The sequence below is a fragment of the Microcaecilia unicolor genome, chromosome 9 (assembly GCF_901765095.1).
Source record: "Microcaecilia unicolor chromosome 9, aMicUni1.1, whole genome shotgun sequence".
NCBI classification, from domain to species: domain Eukaryota; kingdom Metazoa; phylum Chordata; class Amphibia; order Gymnophiona; family Siphonopidae; genus Microcaecilia; species Microcaecilia unicolor.
The window spans coordinates 190882703-190902837 of NC_044039.1; the positions used below are offsets into that span (position 1 = coordinate 190882703).

The following is a 20135-nucleotide window of genomic DNA, read 5'->3' on the forward strand; positions in this document are numbered from 1 at the left end:
ATGCCCAGTCTCCCAGTCTTGTAAGGTTCTCTTGTAATTTTTCACAATCCTCTTGCGATTTAACAACTTTGAATAACTTTGTGTCATCAGCAAATTTAATTACCTCACTAGTTACTCCCATCTCTAGGTCAATTAGAAATGTTAAAAAGCAGCGGTCCCAGCACAGACCCCTGGGGAACCCCACTAACTACCCTTCTCCATTGAAAACGCTGACCATTTAACTTTACTCTCTGTTTTCTATCTTTTTAATCCACAATAGGACATTACCTCCTATCCCATGACTCTCCAATTTTCTCTGGAGTATTTCATGAGTACTTTGTCAAAAGCCTTTTGAAAATCCAGATACATAATATCAACGGGCTGACCTTATCCACATGTTTATTCACCCCTTCAACAAAATGTAATAGATTGGTGAGGCAAGTTTTCCCTTCACTAAATCCATGTTGGCTTTGTCTCATTAATCCATGCTTTTGAATATGCTGTGTAATTTGTTCTTTATAATAGTCTGTACCATTTTTCCCTGCCCGACGTCGGCTCACCGGTCATAATTTCATGGATCGCCTCAGGAACCTTTTTTTAAAAATCGAAGTTACATTGACCACCCACCAATCTTCCGGTACCACGCTCAATTTTAAACATAAATTACATATTACTAATAATCGTTCCACAAGTTCATTTTTTAATTCTATCAGTACTCTGGAATGTCAGATTGTATAAATTTAGACTATGGAGTAAAATTGTTAGAAAATATCTCTTAACTCATTCAAATATGTCATACCAGAGAAAACAAAAAAAAGTGCTCAGAATACTGCACTGACCATTCACGTGGTAGGTCAGTAGACTTTGTTCAGTCATTGGACAAGAAAAAGCCTTAAAGTATATATCAAACAGTGTCATTGCCTCTGTGTGAATGTAACATCAATATTTTTACTTATATTAATCCACACATTGCTTGCTTCACTAATCCACACTATTGGGTGATGGCTGTTTTACAAATGTCCAGAAGCGTTCATCGCACCTATGGGGTTCTTTATGATGACAAATTCACTTGCCAAACCTCCAGGACTATAGGAAAGGAAATTAGTAGATAAAGTTTGAATTGCCCCATATACTAGAAAATCCACAATGAAACACCAGCTGACGACCTCTAGCAGTAATCTCACAGTATTACTGCTAGGAGTCAAGCTGCCATATGAGGCATAAGGGCCCTTATACTTCAACTTGGCCCCTAAAGATAGTGCTTTACAACTACCATAGTGGTCAACAGCACCATTTTGATCCTCATTCTAGGCAGGGAAAGGAGTAACAGGATTGCTCCTGCCTCGTAACCCTTAGACTTCAAGCATATCAGGTAGGCCTGGAGGGGAGGCTTGCGGAGGGTGGGGGGTGGAGGTAGTTTTAGGGCAGGGAAGCTCCTTGTAGAGAGGGTTTCAGTGGGGGTGGAGGGAGGCTTAGGGGGAATGTCATAGTAAAGGGGAGGGCTCCAGAATGAAGAGGGAGATTACCTTTAATTGCCTAACCCCTTTAAGGATGTGACCCTGGGAGCAACAGGCTGGTGTATTAGTGGCCAGAGGCTTCCGGCAGCATAAATAACAGCTTGAGAGGTTGCTTGCAAGCTGAGTTTTTGATGTACTAGGAGTGGAGCCTAGTGGTTAGTGCAGTGGACTTTGATCTTGGGAAACTGAGTTCAATTCCCACTGCAGCTCCTTGTGACTCCATTGCCCCGGTACAAAATAAGTACCTGAATATAGGTAAACCTCTTTGAATGTAGTTGCAAAAACCTCAGAAGGCTATATATCAAGTCCCATTTCCCTTTCCCTTCCCTACTATGTGTGTGACTAACCTTTAGCTCTGGAAATACAACAGGTCAGTCACTCCCATGGTAAAACTAAGGTGTGTTAAAGTCCTACTTAATAACTACCTCCCTAAATATTCTGTAGCATTAGAATATTCTTCCTGTGCTACACTATGCGTGAAAACAGATTGATGCTTTATTAAAATTGTTTTAGCTTTGCCAGCTCACAGTGCTTGTACACTTAGAGCATTGTTCACCTCTAGTTATTTTGAGAGTCACTAATTGTTGAACCTTTTCTTGTTGTAGCTGGAAGCACAGCTTGAAGATGCGAGAGCAGAGGCATCAAAAGAGCGCAAACTCCGCGAGCACAGCGAGTTGTTCTCCAAACAGCTGGAGGGCGAGATGGAAGTGCTCAAGGTTAGAATGCAGAAGAAAATTGTGCAAGTTGCAATGCATGTTCTGAGCAGCAGGTTCTTGTACAATAGGACATCTTTGCTGTCAGCTAAATTAACTTCATTTGAAGTACTAATTTACTGGCCTCTTGTGTAGTTGTGTTTGATCTTTTTTGGTGCCTACAAAGCATAGGATTTATAACCCTGGTTTAGCGTGAGTGGCCATTAAGTTTTCTGCTGCTCCTCCAGAAAAAACAGTCTTGATCCAAAACATGATGATATCTATATATACATAATCTATTAAGGAGGTCATTTTAGAAGCCTTGTGCAGCATGTACATTGTAATCCTGTGCTTGTAAAACTGACATTTGCACATGTTTTAAAAGTCCCTATGGGTTTGTGCGCCTTCTCAGAGACATGCGGCAGTGTTTGGTAACTGTTCCAGCAGGGCTTTAGAGGAGTAATTTAGGGGGCAATTGTGCTTATCTGTTGATATTTATTGTAAGAGTTATTTTGAAGAAAGTATGGTTAAGGAGGGAGGGGGGTTTGATAAAGAAGATGGTTTTATGTTTGTGTGAATATCATTAATCGCTTCAGTTGCCACTTAAAAGAAGGTATGTATAAGAATTTTAAGTAAAAATAAATTTTCCTTATCGATCCTCCAGACTAGTCCAGACAAGTGTGTATGCACTCCGTTAGAAGCAGATGGAATTTGACAAACTGCTGGATCTGACATCACCTTGTAAGGGGTCCTGTGCAGCCCTGACTAGCCAGTGTTGCTCAGGTCTGGTCAGAAGGCCATATAAGCAGTTAATTTTGTTCTTAGAGTGAGCGGGATTGGTGCCATTAATATAATAATAATAACAAAAAAAAGGTGGGTGGGTGGGATTTAGGATTTTATAACCTGAACTGTGACTGGAGCTGCTGGTACTTTAAACCAAGGGATTAAAACTTGGTTGTCTGGCAAGAGAGCCTTTTGGAAAAGTCAGTGTCTAGGCCTATCACATGGCTGTCAGATTTTGGTGGGAACTCTGCCATTTGGAAGCAACTCTTCCTCCGCAGCAGTCAGATGAACCGCTGATGCTATCCCTTAGGATTCTGGGCTTGGACATTTTACCAAAGAGAATCTCCCTTTCTCCCCAGAATTTATTCTGTAATTAGGTCAGGCATTCTGTTGAAGCATGGAATGCCCTCAGAGGTACAGGAGAAAAGCATTGGACCCTGGGAACAGAGGGCCCATCAGGAGCCAAGAAAATATCTCACACTAGACATGGAATCTGTTCAGGATCTCCTGTACAGGAAGTTTTAAGTTCTAAGGGGCCCTTGGTCAGAGGGTCCACCTGGTGAGGACACCACCGTTTTAGAATTTTCAGATGAGATGAGCTTCCCTAATTAATTTCTTGAGTGTTGGAAGCATTACGCTTATCAGAAGAGCAGTAGTTGGATGTGAACAAGAAAGGGTCCCTCTCATGGTGGAGTTCAGAATCCCACCAAGACCTTTCCTGTGCATCTAGTGGTTATAGAGATGATAGATGCAGAATGACAGTCACTAGATCCTGTCCATAGATTTGTTATACCAATTACGAACACTTAAGAAGGAGAAGTTCCATCTTCCTAAGGTGGATGTTCTGGTTTTGTTAGTGACCAAGAAGACGACCATTCAGTGGAATGGCAGGGTGAAGTTGAAGGATCCCTAAATTGTAGAAAGAGGACTGTGTTGAAGTTTCCTTGAGGAGTTTAACCTTGGCAATGCAAACCACAAGTATGTGGAGGTTATGCGGCCTAGGTGTGTGTTTGTTGAGCTAAATAGTTGCCCGTAGCCCAAGCCAGGACTCCATGGAGGTGCTGGCAGAAGTCATGCATTTGGAAATGGGGGCAGCATTTTGTCAGATACCGTATATGATTTCATCAGGACCTCTGCCAAGAATTTGTTGGTGTTAGTGGCAGCGAAACATCTCCTGTGGCTCAGAAGCTGATTTGCTGTTGTTTTGAGAGGACTTAGAAAAGCTAGCTAAGGATTTGGGGGAGTGACCAATCTTTTTTTTTTTTCCCCCTGGATTGTGACTTTTAGGGTCCAATTTAGAGATGACAGAGGAGTTACTGTCCTTAGTAGGGCTAGCGGTTCCCTATGGGGCGTGTTTTGGTCCAGAGATCAGTCCTTATGATGCAGTATGAGAGAGGACATATCACTGGTCAGGGAGTATAGGAGGCTACCGAACCTTCTAATGGAGAGTATTGGTTTCAGGTTCAGTAGTTCCTACAGGGGGTCATTTGAGTCTTTTACCAGAACTTGACCCAGACTCTCTTTCCTGGGCAGCGAAGCGAACAGGGAAAAACCTCTTCACCTCACCGCGGTGTAATGAGAAAGATCAACTTTAGGCTGACAGCCAGATGGTATAGAACTACCCTAACCACAGGCCTTAGGAGAAAAGGAAAAGACAGTCCACTTAAAACCCCAGACCTGGAGTTTACCTAAGAGAAGGGAGGGAAGGGTTTTGGTAGGGAAGAAGCAATACCCGAGAATGGTCAGTAGAGGGAGTGACAATGTTAAAAACTTTGTTTCCATGGGTACAGACTCAGTATAGGGTTCCACCCACGCTGTGGGGAGGGGGAAGATCAGGGTAACCCAGCTGTGGAAGATTGAGGAATTTAGGGAGGCAGGGTGGAGAGGGAGCTGATTGGATGGAAGTCCTAGAAGAAGGGCTTGGTACCCAGGGGAGGAGGAGGTGGACAGAGAGCAGTACCCATTGACTGTGAGGAGCCAAGAGACCAGAGTCTGCAAGTGTAAGATGGGCAGCGCGGGCGACACAGGAGTGAAGTATCTGTGAAGAGGAGGTGAGCTGCCCAGCCTGTATCTTTCTGATTGGAGTGCGGATCAGGAGCAGGCTATCTATTTTGTTTTCTGACATTTTTTGTGAAGCAGTTTTGTTTCTTTCCTTTATGTACTGTGGACTACTGAAACTGAAAACTGACAGCCATGTTGAATAAGGAATTATAAAGTAGACGGTATATTTGGTTCTAAATTCAAAGAGACCAGTTGATTAAGTCTCTGGATTGAAAACTGTGGTTCCTAAGAGGAGTTTATTTTGACTTTGCTGCCGATTGTACTGAAAGACCAGGGCTACTATTGGAGGGCAGCAGCCAGGATTCATCTCCACATACCCCAGACAACAGGGAAGTTTACAGCGACAAGAAAAAACTGAGCGGGAACGCTCATGCGACGGGCAGGACGTCGTCCACGCTTGCGCGCCAGAAGGCTCTGGCAAAACCTTTTTTATTTTTGCTCTGCAAGAATTGCCATTCCTGGGCCGCCGTGGGACGCCAACCCACAATGTGAGAAACAGCAGCCTGCCTTGTTCTCGGAGAAGAGAGATTTACCCAGTGAATGGAGGGAGGAGTGTAGGGAGAGATAAGAGTGGAGAGGTACTGAAGAGTTACTGGAGTGAAGGCACTTGTAAGTCAATAAGAGGAGTGTTTTAACTGTATGTGGAAACGGATAGGGAGCCAGTGAAGTGACATGAGGAGAGAGCTATATGAGCGCAGAAACACTGGCAGAATATAGTTGTGCAGCAGAATTTGAACAGATTGAAGAGGAGAGAGATGGCTAAGTGGTAGACCTGTGAGAAGCAAGTTGCAATAGCCTAAGCAAGAGGTGGATAAGGGGTTCTGGTAGTGTGCTCAGAAAAGGAAAGGTCAAATTTTGGTGATGATATAAAGAAAGAAATGACAGGTTTTAGGCAGTCTGTTGATATGTGCAGGGAGAGAGAGGATTCGAAGATGACCCCAAGGTTTAGAGCTGATGAGACAGGGAGGATGAAAGTGTTATCCACAGAGATAGAGAACGGTGGGAAGAGGAGAGGTTGATTAAGGGGAAAGATAAGAAGCTCAGTCTTAGTCATGTTTAGTTTCAGATGGCGGTGAGACATCCAGGCAGCCTGATTCTTTGGCATGGATTCCTGCTGGGGATGAGGTAGATCTGGAGTCATCAGCATAAAGGTGATACTGAAAACCATGGGATGAGATCAGAGTACCAAGGGAAGAAGTATAGATGGAGAAATGAGAGGTCCCAGGATAGATCCCTGAGGTACACCAACTGATAGTGGGACAGAAGTGGAGGAGGATACATCGGAGCATACACTAAAAGTGCGATGGGAGATATAAGAAGAAACCCAGGAAAGACCAGAGCCCTGAAATCCGAGTGAGGAGGAGCGTATCAAGGAGTAGGCAGTGATCAACAGTGTCAAAAGCAGCAGTTATTTTGAGAAGGATGTGGAATAGGGACCTTTGTATCTGGCCAGGAACAGCTCATTGGAGACTTTATCAAGCTCTGTTTCAGTTAAATGAACAGGGCGAAAGCCAGATTGAAGTGGATCAAGAATAGCTTGAAATGATAGAAAATCATGACAATGGCGATGAACAGCACGTTCAAGTATCTTGGATAGGAAAGGGAGGAGGGAGATAGGGTGATAGTTGGAAGGACAGGTAGGGTCCAATGAAGATTTTTTAAGGAGTGGTATGACTACGGCATTTTTGAAGGCATCAGAACAGTTGCAGTGGAAAGTGTAAGATTGAGGATATGACAGATAAAAGGGATGCCAGTAGGAGAGATCAGGAGGAACAGGTAGGTAGTTTCGAGAAGGAAAGAAAATGTGCAGTTTCATCTTCACTGATTTCAGAAAAGGAAGCAGGGGTTGAAGGAGGGTTGAGAGAATGGACTAAGGGAAGGAGAGGTGGATGTGAAGGTTGAGAATTCAAGTTTAATCTTGTGAACCTTATCATGAAAGTACTCAGTCAGAGTCCTGGGGAGCAAGTGAAAGGGGAGTTGGAGGTGAAGGCACTTTGAGGAGAGAGTTTCAGTGTGGCAAAGAGGGCGTTGAAGGTTTGAGCCAAGAGAATTTGTCACTAGATGTAGTAGTCCCTGTTTATAAAGTACATAAGTAAAGGCACAGACTGGAAGGAGGTCAGCAAGAATTTGAAATGTATGAAGTCAGCATGGGAATGGGATTTAAACTAAAGGCGTTCAGCACAGCGGGCACAGGAACGTAGGTAGCGGATTCTAGAGGTCAGCCAAGGCTGGGGTTTTACAGAACGGGGAATGGGAGGAGCAAGAGTATCCAGAGCAGAGGGGAGAATAGTATTATAGAAAGAGACAGCTTCATGACAGACTTGGATAACATAGTGTTGAGAAGAGATTTGAAAAACTGGAGAACAGAGTAAGAAGGGTCAATAGCCTGAAGATTCCTAAATGTATTGGTAAATTGGATGGGACTGGGGGAGGAGGTTGTTTAAATGTGAAAGTATCAGATGATGGTCAGAGAGGGAAGAGCTGAGGCACAGAAACTGGAGAGTGAGCAGTTTGCGAAGAAGATAAGATCAAGACAGTGGCCATGCTGGTGAGTGGGGACAGTGGAACACAGTTGAAGATTGAAAGAGGATGTTAAAGCAAGAAACTGAGAAACATAAGAGTCAGAGGGGATTATTAGCATGAATGATAAAATCCCCAAGAATGAAGGAAGGAGATGAAAGGTTCAAGAAAGAAGGAAAGCCAGGAGTCAAAGTCAGTGAGAAAGGAAGAAATGGACTTATCAGACTTCGAAGGAAGAAAGCAGTGAGACTGAGGTGAAAGAAGAGGTTGAATCTACAGGAGGGTGAGAGTAGTAAGTGAGGTGAAGGGAAGCTGTTAGAGCTAAAAGAAAATCCTTCAGAAAATAGAAGGAACCGACTGAAAATATCTAATATAATAATTTGCTATGTGAACGTTACAAGTGTCTAACCTGGGATCATAACCACCTGCTGACGTCACTGGCCAGCAGTAGAACCATGCTTGCCTGACGTCAGCAGGGTGTTACGATCCCAGTGAGAGACCGCACGTGAAGAACAGCGGGAGCGGGCAGAGACTCCCTACGGCACGTCGCCCCCCCCTTCCAAACTCACCAACCCCCCCTCTGCTACCCTCCCCCCCCCCCCTTACCGGGGTCCTGGCGGCAGCAGTGAAGAGCCTCGCGAGTCTGCTGCCTTCCCTTCTCTTCGCTCTCAGCTCTGACTCTGGTCCCTGCCCTTGCGGAAACAGGAATTGAGGGCGGGACCAGAGTCAGAGCTGAGAGCGAAGAGAAAGGGAAGGCAGCAGACTCACAAGGCTCTTCACTGCTGCCGCCGGGACCCGGTAAGAGGGGGGAGGGGGGGGGCTTGGCGATTTTGGAGGAGAAGTTCAGAAGGAATCCCAGAGGACTCGTCATTAGAAAAGTACCTGGGATCCTTCTCTTCCTCCCAAAGAACGCTCATCTTCAGTATTGGACAAGACATCCCTCAGAGCAGTTCGAAACTGAGTCTGCCTCGACGCCGAGGAACGGCGTCCTCGATGGCGATGCCGAGAAGTCGACACCCGCCTGACTCCGGTGAAGCTTCTTCCACCGACGTCAAAGGAGAGTCGACCTGGGTGCAGCCGACACCGATGCCACAGTCAGCACTGAGGTCGTGGACCTCACCACAGGCGAAGGGCCAGATGCTCCTGCAGCAGACGGTAACGGAAGGCGCAAGCACCCCCCCCCCCCCCCCCCCCCCCCCGGACACTGAAGCAGATTGGTGCAGCAACCCTTCCAGAAGCTCTGGAATTGATGTGCTCATCGAGAGCTGCCGTCGGACAAGGCTGCGGGGTCAATAAAGGAGCCGGTGGCAGAATCTGTCGAGGCTCGGGAGCAGGTACCGGGGCTGCTAGACCGACGCATCGCACCTACTACTACTACTATTTAGCAATTCTATAGCACTACAAGGCGTACGCAGCGCTGCACAAACATAGAAGAAAGACAGTCCCCTGCTCAAAGAGCTTACAGTCTAATAGACAAAAAATAAATAAAGTAAGCAATCAAATCAATTAATGTGAACGGGAAGGAAGAGAGGAGGGTAGGTGGAGGCGAGTGGTTACGAGTCAAAAGCAATGTTAGAGGTGGGCTTTCAGTCTAGATTTAAAGGTGGCCAAGGATGGGGCAAGACGTAGAGGGAGAGTGATTCTCTCGGTGCCGAATCCCTCGACGCCCTGGAGCTCCCGGCACCATGTGTCGAAGGAGAACAATGACGGTGCTTCTTCGCCTTTGCTCAACGCCCGTCATCGAGACTCTCAGTACCGATGAGGAAGACGTGGAATCTTCCACATCTCCTCGGGGCCGGGCCTGCATAACAGGAGGCCTCGAGACAGGTGGAGACCCACACGATGCCTCACTGCTCCCAGCACGAGTTGGTCGTTCCACAGCCATTACCTTCGCTCCCGACGTTGATGCGTCCCTCAATGTCGATGCTGCCGACCTCAGTACCAATGTCAACGGACCAGACCGAGCCCCAAAAACTTCTCTCGTTGGGCTTCTCGAGACGCTTGGGTCCGTTTCTTCATGCGAAGACACAGACTGCAAGCGGCTGGGCTATGGTCAGGCCCAAGGCTCTGGATACACCAAGCATGGGTATCGGTACCTGAGATGGTCCGGTTGCACCGAGTACAACGTTTGAAGCAGCTGCGTGTCTTTGACTGTCCGCCCAGTTGTTTGTTTCTTTTGATCCCAACAGGAGGGGGAGTCGCCATCGGAAAACGCACTATCTCAAATTAGCTAGCAGATTGCATTTCCTTCACTTATGCCCAAGCTGGGCTGACTCTGGAGGGCCATGTCACGGCTCATAATGTTAGAGCCATGGCTGCGTCAGTGGCTCACTTAAAGTCAGCCTCCATTGAGGAGATTTGTAAGGCTGCAACGTGGTCATCAGTCCACACATTCACATCTCACCTACTGCCTTTAGCAGGATACCCGACGCTACAGTCGGTTTGGGCAGTCAGTGCTGCAAAATCTGTTCGGGGTTTAGAATCCAAATCCACCCCCCTATACCATTTTTGTTCTGTGCAAGGCTGCACTCTAGTTAGTTGTTTATGGTTTCAGTTCAATCTATGTGTCTGTCCTAATTAGATTGTAAGCTCTGTCGAGCAGAATTGTCTCTTGGCCATGGTACAGCACTGTGAACGTCTAGTATCACCGTAGAAATGCATAAAAAACATTGTGTGTTCTGTGATAGCATTTAGAGAGTTGATTTTGGGCCTAATATTAAAAAAAAAACCCAAAAGCAAGCTGAGCTCATACATTTGTGAGCTATATTCAGCCAAACGGAGCCTAAATTTTTGGTTGAAAAATTAATCTGAAGTTAGGGGCTTAAATGTTATGCTTAAGCCTTTCATTTGTCTGGTGCTAAAAATCAGTGCTAAACTCCTAACTTCCCCTCCTAACTTTAAATCCATTCCTGTTGCCACCTACTTTTTATGCCCCTAAGTTTAAGAGTTTAATGAAATTTTGAGTTTGAAAGTTAGGTAATCAGCCCTAGTAAATTTTCAAGGAGGCCAGTTTAGTAGCATAACTCCTTTGAATATCAAGCCCTTTGTCTCTTCCCTCAAATTATTCCCTCCCTTGATGCATGTGTAGATGATAGTATGATGTCCTCAAGGGCTAGAGAAGCACTTCCTTGGAGGTTCTCCCTCAGTACTTCTTATTAGCTGGCAGGGACTGTCAGCAGCAGTCTTTCTTCCTTTCCTTCCTAGACCTGAGCTTACCAGTTCTGTTTCCAGTTCTGACTGGATTCAAAAAGCAGGAGATTTGATTTCTCTAAATATTATCAAAGAATAACTCATTTTCTTTGCTTATGAATAGTTGCCAGAAATAAAGAAATAGTTCAAAATTATATATGTAGAGCCCCACTCGAAATCTGTTGCTTTTTTCATATTAAAATCACACTTGTGAATATACATACACACATATTCGTACATATACTCTTTCTATGGTAAACTACCTTATTGTAGAAGGAAACTCAGCTAGAAATCAGATAAAGGGGGTGAGATGAGGGGGAGAAGGAAGAAATAAAAGAAAATGCAGGAAAGAGTTAAAAAATGATTTTTAAGCCTCCACATTTGGATAATATCCATCTGGTCAAAATGCCGGTTGCTTATGTTTGTCTGTTATACAGCATTTTACACCATTGGAAATAAATATACTTTATAATATTAGGTATATTTTGAGGAACAATATCCATCTATCTGGCTTCTAGCAATCTGTTTCCTAATCCTTAGAGAAGTGCTTAAGAAACATGCATTCTTATTGGCCCCACATAGGGCTATGCTGAAAGTAGTTAATTATGACCTTTAATGAACAAAAACATGTATTTGATAAAAGAAAAAAATGTTTTTAACTACCTTGTTAAAGGATATGCAGTGCCTAAATAATGTAAACGACTTCTCACTTGCTTACCAGTATTGTTTCAACAGTGCTTTACTAGTAGCAGGATTGTTTCTGAATTCAGGTCCATGGTTCTGAACCCAGGATTTGCAAATTGTTAAAAAAACATATTGCGTATTTTCAAAGCACTTAGACTTCCAAAGTTACATAGTAACCTATGGACCTTTGTAAGTCTAAAGTGCTTTGAAAATAAGCCCCATAGAAACATAGTAGATGGCGCACATAAAGACCCATACAGTCCATCCAGTCTGCCCAACAAGGTAAACTCATAAGGCATGATGTGGTACTACATATGCATACTTGATATCAATTTGTCTGTGACATTTTCAGGACATAGACTGTAGAAGTCTGCAGAAATGACTCTTTTGCACTCTTTCTTTCCAATGCTGACTTATGCAGGTAAAGCAGGGCGGCCCGCACGGCTGGAGTTGCTCTAGAGCACCAACAGGAACTGTCCAAAATTAAGTCTGAGCTGGAGAAGAAAATCTTATTTTATGAAGAGGAGCTGGTGAGGAGAGAGGCCTCCCATGTTTTGGAAATCAAACAGTGAAGAAGGGATGCATGATTCTGAGAGCCAACAGTTAGCTCTACAGAAAGAAATCCTGATGCTAAAAGATAAACTGGAGAAAGCAAAGCGGGAGCGGTAAGGTTCAGTGGAATGGGAGTTGGTTCTACAAAGGTTAAGCAATGTATTTGTTTATGAGCTAGTAAAATATGTTTGCTTGTATTTCCTGTTGTACTAGGTTAATGTTATAGGTCAAATCTTGGAAGTTGTTCAAAGGTTATTTCATTTACTTTGGATAATTTCTTGTTTATGCCATTATTTAAACTTTTCTGATTTGACCTCATTAAGGCATTAGTCTGATTACTAATAAATTGGATTATTGCAATTTCTTATATATCATAGATTTACAAAGAATGTTTATTTCCTGCCAAATATCCCTCTCTCTCTCTCTATGTATATGTATTATGTAGTGTGTGTGTGTGTGTATATATATATATATACTATATATATATATATATAATTAACAATATGCCTATACTGTCCTTGTTGCATTGGCTTCCTTTGGAAGCAATATTGATTAAAGTACAAGTGTCTTCATTATGTATCTTATTACTTATTATGACACTCAACATGCTTTGAGATCTTCTCAAATGAATGATATAACTGACAGATTGTTGCCTTCTTATTTCGAGGAATACTGCATTCAGTTATCTGGGTCTATAAGTCTGGCATTCTTTTTTGTAGTTATTTGTTCTGATTACAGTTTTTTTTCCTGAACTGTGTTTGAGAATTGTGTTCTTCCTGAATTGTGGTGAGAAATGTATCCTGTTACATTGTAATTTTGTAAAATTTGCATACATGCTGTCTTGGTACATGTGGGTACCAATGACATAGGAAAATGTGGGAGAGAGGTTCTGGAAGCCAATGTAAGATCTTAGGTAGAAAGCTCAAATCGAGATCCTCTAGGGTAGCATTTTCTGAAATGCTACCAGTTCCACGCGCAGGCCAAAGAGACAGGCAGAGCTCCAGAGTCTCAATGCGTGGATGAGACGATGGTGCAGGGAGGAGGGTTTTAGATTTGTTAGGAACTGGGCAACATTCTGGGGAAGGGGGAGCCTATTCCGAAAGGATGGGCTCCACCTTAACCAGGGTGGGACCAGGCTGCTGGCATCGGCATTTAAAAAGGATTATTGCTAGAATTGAGCATGTCCTGACCTGGATGTCTCAAGTCCAATCTCAACATTCTGTGTAAAGTACGCCTTAATATCTCTTTCAGACACAGTGAGATGGACGAGGCGGTAGGAACATTAAAGGAAAAATATGAGCGGGAGCGAACATTGCTGCTTGAAGAGAACAAAAAGTTCACAACAGAAAATGAAAGGGTAGAGTACAATGCCATTCTTTGGCTCATGTAATTGGATTGTGGTATTTTGTTTTATGTCCTGATTTTTAATATTTTTATATAGGATTTTAATATATTTTGTTTTCCAGTTTATTTGTGTTTACTTTGTAAATTAAGGAATATAAATATGTGAATTTATAATCAGGGATTGTAATATCCTACTGTTGCTCTTCAGAAAGGCATTACAGCAAAAGGGTTTTGCAAATAATTATTTGTAAGAGCAATAGTTTACAAACCTTGTAGAATGGGCAGTGTAAATTAGAACTATTTAGGGGAATTTGTCTGGTCCACAAGATGAGTAGAGCATAAAATTAGACCATTGTTGCCGTGTTGTATACAGTACAGAAGTGCACACCCTTCTAGGCCGTTATGGAGTTTCTTTGAGGATTGGTTAATTTAATTCATCTGAATAAAACAGAATAGCCATCATTTTAGGAAGGAACTCTTTATCTTGGACTTTCTGTAAGTTTTGTTTTACTGAGAAAACATTTTGTTACAGATTAAAGCAACTAATCTCTCAAATAAGTCCTGCTTTGAGTATCAATTTATTTGTGCCAATTCTGCTTCTTATAAAGCACCTGTAAGTGGTGAAAACTGTATATGCAAACAGAAAATGATTTGGGGTTTATTTTTTCAGCTCTGTTCCTTTGTGGATAAACTAACAGCACAAAATAGGCAACTGGAGGATGAGCTACAAGAACTGGCAGCAAAGAAGGATTCCGTTGCTCACTGGGAAGCTCAGATTGCAGAAATTATTCAATGGTACGTTCTCCTGCATGCTGAAGGGGTTTTCAGCATATGAAATATTGGAATGTTTTTGGTAGCCCAATTGTCTGCTGGCTTACAATTGTACTCTATGAAAATTGATATGGTTATGTGCTTTGGTTGCCTGACATTCTCAGTTCAAGTTAATAGAATGTCTTCTGTACTTCTTACACTTTGGACTAAAAATAATTTCCAGGTCTTGAAAACTCACAGATCCAAGGAGGTCTTTGGTAACAGGTGCTATACTACTATTACTACTTATCATTTCTTTAGCGCTAATAACATGTACGCAGTGCTGTACACTTGAACATGAAGAGACAGTCACTGCTCAGCTTACAATCTAATCAGGACAGACAAACCGGACGGATAAGGGAATTAATAAGCTGGGAAGATAAATATACAAGGTACTATACAAGTGAATAGGGGTTAGGAGTTAAAAGCAGCATCAAAAAAGATGGGCTTTTAGCCTAGATTTGAAGACAGCCAGAGATGGAGTTTGACTTACTGGCTCAGAAAGTCTATTCCAGGCATATAATTCAGCAAGATAAAAGGAACAGAGTCTGGAGTTGGCAGTGGAAGATTTTCTCAATGAACGGAGATCCCGGGGAGGAGGTGTGTGGAGTGATACTGAGAGCTGCAGAATGAATGCGCTTGTAAGTCAATAAGAGGAGTTCGAACTGTATACAGAAATGGATAGGGAGCCAATGAAGTGACTTGAGGAGAGGGCACTGGCGGAATATAAGTTGTGCAGCAGAATTTTGAACAGATTGAAGGAGATAAGAGGGCTTAGGTGGAAGACCTGTGAGAAGCAAGTTGTAATAGTCTAAAGCGAGAGGTGTTGAGTGTGGATAAGGGTTTTGATAGTGTGCTGAAAAAGAAAGGACAAATTTGGTGATGATATAGAGAAGAAACAACAGGTTTTAGCAGTCTGTTGGATATGTGCAGAGAGAGAGAGAGTCAAGATAACCCTAAGGTTATAAGCTGATGAGACAGGGAGGATGAGCGTGTTATCCACAGAGAAAGAGGATGGGGAAGAAGGGAGGGTGGTTTAGGGGGAAGACAAGAAACTCAGTCATGTTTAGTTTCAGATGGCGGTGAGACATCCAGGCAGCACTTGGGCCTGGATTCCTGCTGAGATTTCAGGTGTGGAGAGGTAGATCTGGGAGTCATCAGCCTAAAGATGATACTGAAAACCATGGGATGAGATCAGAGTGCCAAGGGAAGAAGTATAGATGGAAAAAAAGAAGAGGTCCAAGACAGAGCCCTGTGGTACACCAACTGATAGTGGGATAGAATTGAGGAGGATCCAAATATACACTAAAAGTGAGATAGGAGAGATAGGAAGAAAACCAGGAAACACCAGAACCCTGAAATCCAAGTGAGGACAGCGTATCAAGGAGTAGGTGGTGATCAACAGTGTCAAAAGCAGCAGATAGATCAAGAAGGATGAGGATAGAATAGAGACCTATGGATTTGGCCAAGAACAGGTCATTGGAGACTTTAGCAATGGCTGCTTCAGTTGAGTGAAGAGGGTGAAAGCCAGATTGAAAGATTGTCAACACAACGGTAGTGAACAGCACGTTCTAGTATCTTGGATAGAAAAGGGAGGAGAGAGATGGGGTGATAGAAGGACAGGTTGGGTCCAATGAAGATTTTTTTGAGGAGTGGTATAACTATGGCATGTTTGAAGGCATCAGGAACAGTTGCAGTGGAAAGTGAAAGATTGAGGATATGACAGAAGGGTTGACAGTAGGAGAGATAGTGCTAAGTAGATGGATAGGAATAGTTCAGAGGAGTAAGTAGTCAGTTTGGAGGAGGAAAGAATGTGCAGTTTCCTCTTCAGTGATTTCAGAACAGGTTGAAGGGGAGTTGAGACAATGGACTTGAGGGTAGGAGAGGTTGAGGTGACTTGGTTGAGAATTCAAGTTTAATCTTGTGAATCTTATCATGAAAGTACTCAGCCAGAGTCTGGGGAAAAAGTGAAAGGGGAGATGGAGGTGAAGGCACTTTGAGGAGAGAGTTCAGTGTGGCAAGGAGACACTGAGGGTTTGAGCCAAGAGAGTTTAACTGGATGCAGTAGTCCTGTCTGGCAAATGAAAGAGCAGACTGGAAGGAGGCCAGCAAGAATTTGAAATGTATGAAGTCAGCATGGGCACAGGATTTCAGCCAAAGGTGTTCAACTGATGAAGCATAGGAACGTAAGTAGCGGATTCTAGAGGTCAGCCAAGGCTGGGGTTTGGTACACCTTACAGAATGGGAATGAGAGGAGTGAGAGTATCCAGAGCAGAGGAGAGAATAGTATATAGAAAGAGAGTCTCATTGACAGATTTGGATAACATAGTGGTTGACAAGAGGTTGAAAACACTGAAGGACAGAATAGAAGAGTCAATATGAAGATTACTAAATGTATTGTGGAGATTGGGTGGGACTGGGGGAGGAGGGTGTTTAAATGTGAAAGTTATCAGATGATGGTCAGAGAGGGGAAGAGCTGAGATTGCAGAAACTGGAGATTGAGCAGTTTGAAAAGATAAGATCAAGACAGTGGCCATTCTGTTGAGTAGGTGTAGTGGAGCACAGTTGAAAATTGAAAGAGAATTTTAACGCAAGAAACCGAGAGGCATAAGAGTCAGAGGAATCATTAACATGAATGTTAAAATCCCCAAGAATGAGGGAAGATGATGAAGGTTCAAGAAAGAAGGAAATCCAGAAGTCAGTCAGTGAGAAAGGAAGAAAGGGTCTTATCAGGGGGTCAATAAATGATAGAGAGGTAGAGGAGTGAATCGACAGATGAAATGAACTTCGAAGGAAGAAAAGCAGTGAGACTGAGATGGAAGAAGAGACTGAAATCTACAAGAGGGTGAGAGTAGTAGCCCGACACCAACTGCTATATCTTGTTAACATTTTTGGCTAAGACATTTCTCTTGTTTTTTTGTTAACTTGCACAACAAAGTCTAGCTTGGAGTTTATCATATTCCAACCTAGCTGTTTAAATTGTCCTTCACTCTTTAATGTGCTGCTAGTCATTTAGGGCCTTCTACTGAATGCTGTTTGTGTGCGTACATTAGTGCTACTGTACTACCTAGTATTAATTTATTCAATTTATTGTTGAGTTGTACTTGAATTTCCACATAGGGTGAATAGTATACTGCCACTTGTTCCATATTCTGTAAAGCCACAAAATCAGTGGAGAACTTGTTTTAGTGATACATTGGCTTGCCTGAGGGTAGTTAGTTTGGAAGGGGAGTAACGTGCATCCCTAAGTAACAATTGTATAATTCTGTACAGGGTGAGTGATGAAAAAGATGCTCGGGGCTACCTTCAGGCTTTGGCTTCTAAGATGACTGAAGAATTGGAGTCTTTAAGGAGTTCTAGTCTGGGATCAAGAACACTGGTAGGTCTCCATTCTAAGGTAGACATACCAAGTTATGTCTTTTAAGATATGTGAAATTCACTGTTAAAAACCCAAATCCAGAAAGAAGAGTAGTAGTACACAGACTCAAATAGATCAGCATGTAAAAAGAAGTCCAAGAAATAGAGTTGGAAAAGCAGAAAATCATTTTTCAGATGTGCTGTGTACTGAAATTGACATTTGCTTGTTCTGGTACTAACTAAGCGTAAGTAATTTTAAAGTACATACGGGCATTACAGGAAAACGTATTACTACTCCTCATGTATAATTGTAGGGGTGAATAGCTATGCTCTGTTTCAAATGAACATCAGTCTTCCACAGCTATCTGGAACAGTACAACAGCTTTTCACGGCACATGTGCAATAGTTCCTTTACTGCAGTAACCCTACAACTTCCTTTATTTCCTTTGTATTCTTTTCTTGTACAAAAAAAAAAGGAAAGCAATGGCATGAGCTTTAACACCAGCAGTGTTTTGCCTCAACAGCATTTGGGTTCAGCTTTTTTAGGTGCAAGAAAACAACATCCTCCCAGAGGTCCCAAAGGGGGTAATTATATAAAATGGGCACCAGAATTTAGGCACCACATACACGTCTAAATGACCAAATATTGGTATATGCATGTGTAATTTGTATATAATTTGATTAAAAAAAAAAAAGCAGCTATGAGGCTAGTTTAAGGAAAAAGTTGAGAGATCTTGGAGGTCATTATAGGATGTTAGAAGCAAAAGTAATGATTCATTTTCAGTTCTGCGTTTTGTCAAATAGAATAGGAATTCCTTAGCGTATGCAGCAGATGAATCCAAGAACTAGTGGGTGGTGTCCATCTACCAGCAGGTGGAGATAGAGATTACAAAGCTGAAGGCAGTGATACCAGATGGCCAGCTCCTCCTTCACCTCAGTACATCTCTATCTCCAGCAGGTGGTGGACGGCGCTTCAGCAGCTCCTGGATTTGTCTGTTGGGGATACTCCTGGGTCCTGTGGGCCAGTTGAGTTTAGGGGGTGTCTGGCTGGTGGTACCGATTTGGGGGCATACTCAGTCTTCTGGGTCCCTGCTTCACCCTTGCCTCCCGGTCTTCAGAGCTCTAGCCTTCCTCACCAGTAAAAAAAAAAACAAAAAAAAAACGAGAGCTCCTTTGCCTTCATTTGGTGTTTAAAAACAAACAAAACAAAACAGAAGATTTCTTACAGGACTGGGCAGTACAGGGTTTCCCTGTCTTAGTGCTGTGCTTTCAGTCAGTGTGCCAGTTAGGCAGCAGGCTGCTGCATCTGTGGGACTCTGCTTCTCCTCCGGAGACACCTGCTGTTTGGTGAGTCCCCTGCCTTTCTCTTTCGGCGCGGGGGTACTGTGCTTTAATATGGGCGATGCTGGCATTTGAAAGCTGTTCCCACTGCTGTAGCAGATGCTGCGCAGCGGGATTCTGTGTGGTGGTGTGTTTGAACGCTCGGGAGGGAAGTGCTGAAGTTCCCCCGAGCAGCCTTTTTCCACGCTAAAATGGCCTTTTTGCTAGAGTGGCCCTATCGTTTCTCCTGATATCAGCTCTGCAGGGTTGGGCCTGGCTGGTTTCTACTTGGATGGGAGATGGCTGCCTGGGAATACCAGGTGCAGTAGGTTTTCTTTTTTTTTTTTTTTTCTGCACCTTTTGCTCCTTTATAATTACAAGTGGGAGTTTCTAGGCTTAGTGCCTTTGGCTCCACCTTTCTGTGGGAAATGTTACATATTCTTTTCTGGGGCTAGTGCTCTGGTCTGCATGGTAACCATGGAACCTCAGTGCTGTTATGGGGGCTTTTGCTCCAGGTGCAGTAGCTTCAACAAAATAGTTATGTTTTTCTGGAAGATGGTTGGCTTTCAGCTTGAAGGTCACAGGTTTAAGGCTGGTTTGTGCATCATATTAGAAACTGTGGCCCTCAACTCCTTTTCTATGGGGCATATTTTACTTCCCTCTCTCATATTGCTTGCCTTGACAAGCAGTTCTTTCCATAGCTGGGACAGTTTACACAAGGCTACAGTGCCAAAGGTTAGCAGTGGTGGTTTCCCACAGCAGCTCTGCTCGTCCAGTTTTTATGTCTGGCTCTGTTCAAAGTATTGCATTCCGGCTCCAGCTTCCACTGTATCTGTGGCACTTTTAGCTAGCTGTTTGTTGCAGTGTCTCTAAGGCTTTTATTGCACTTTTTCTTTATATTGGACAGCTGGCTATATTCAGAGCTACTTCAATTTACTACTACTACTTATCACTTCTATAGCACTACAAGGCATACGCAGCGCTGTACATCATACACGAAAAGACAGTCCCTGCTCAAAGAGCTCACAATTTAGCCTGCACTTCTCCCTGAGGAAGCATTTATTTTCTTTCCTCTTTAGCCCCATCATCTGCGGTTTCTCTGTTTGGCCATTCTGAGCCCTCAAGTTCAGTTCCAGGCTTTGCCTGTCGGCATGTCTATGGCTCCATTCACCTTTTCCTAGGTTTAGGAATTTTGCGGCATTCTCCACAAGGACAGCATCAGAGTGCACCTCACTCTAGATGAGATTTGAGAGTTTTTCTTCCCGGATCTTCTTGAAACCCTTGAGCTGAGTGGTCACCTTCAAATGAACCACCTCGTCCATTCCAG

At 43.3% G+C, this 20135-nt stretch overlaps 1 protein-coding gene across 1 annotated transcript in view; it reads left to right on the plus strand.

Annotated features, from left to right (window-relative positions):
* CDC42BPB (CDC42 binding protein kinase beta) overlaps positions 1 to 20135 on the plus strand; it is a 288059-nt gene that overhangs the window by 183567 nt on the left and 84357 nt on the right. Inside the window, 6 exon segments of the mRNA XM_030214305.1 lie at positions 2102 to 2220; positions 11856 to 11993; positions 11995 to 12090; positions 13229 to 13334; positions 13992 to 14116; positions 17405 to 17510. Coding sequence (XP_030070165.1) covers positions 2102 to 2220; positions 11856 to 11993; positions 11995 to 12090; positions 13229 to 13334; positions 13992 to 14116; positions 17405 to 17510 — 690 coding nt within the window.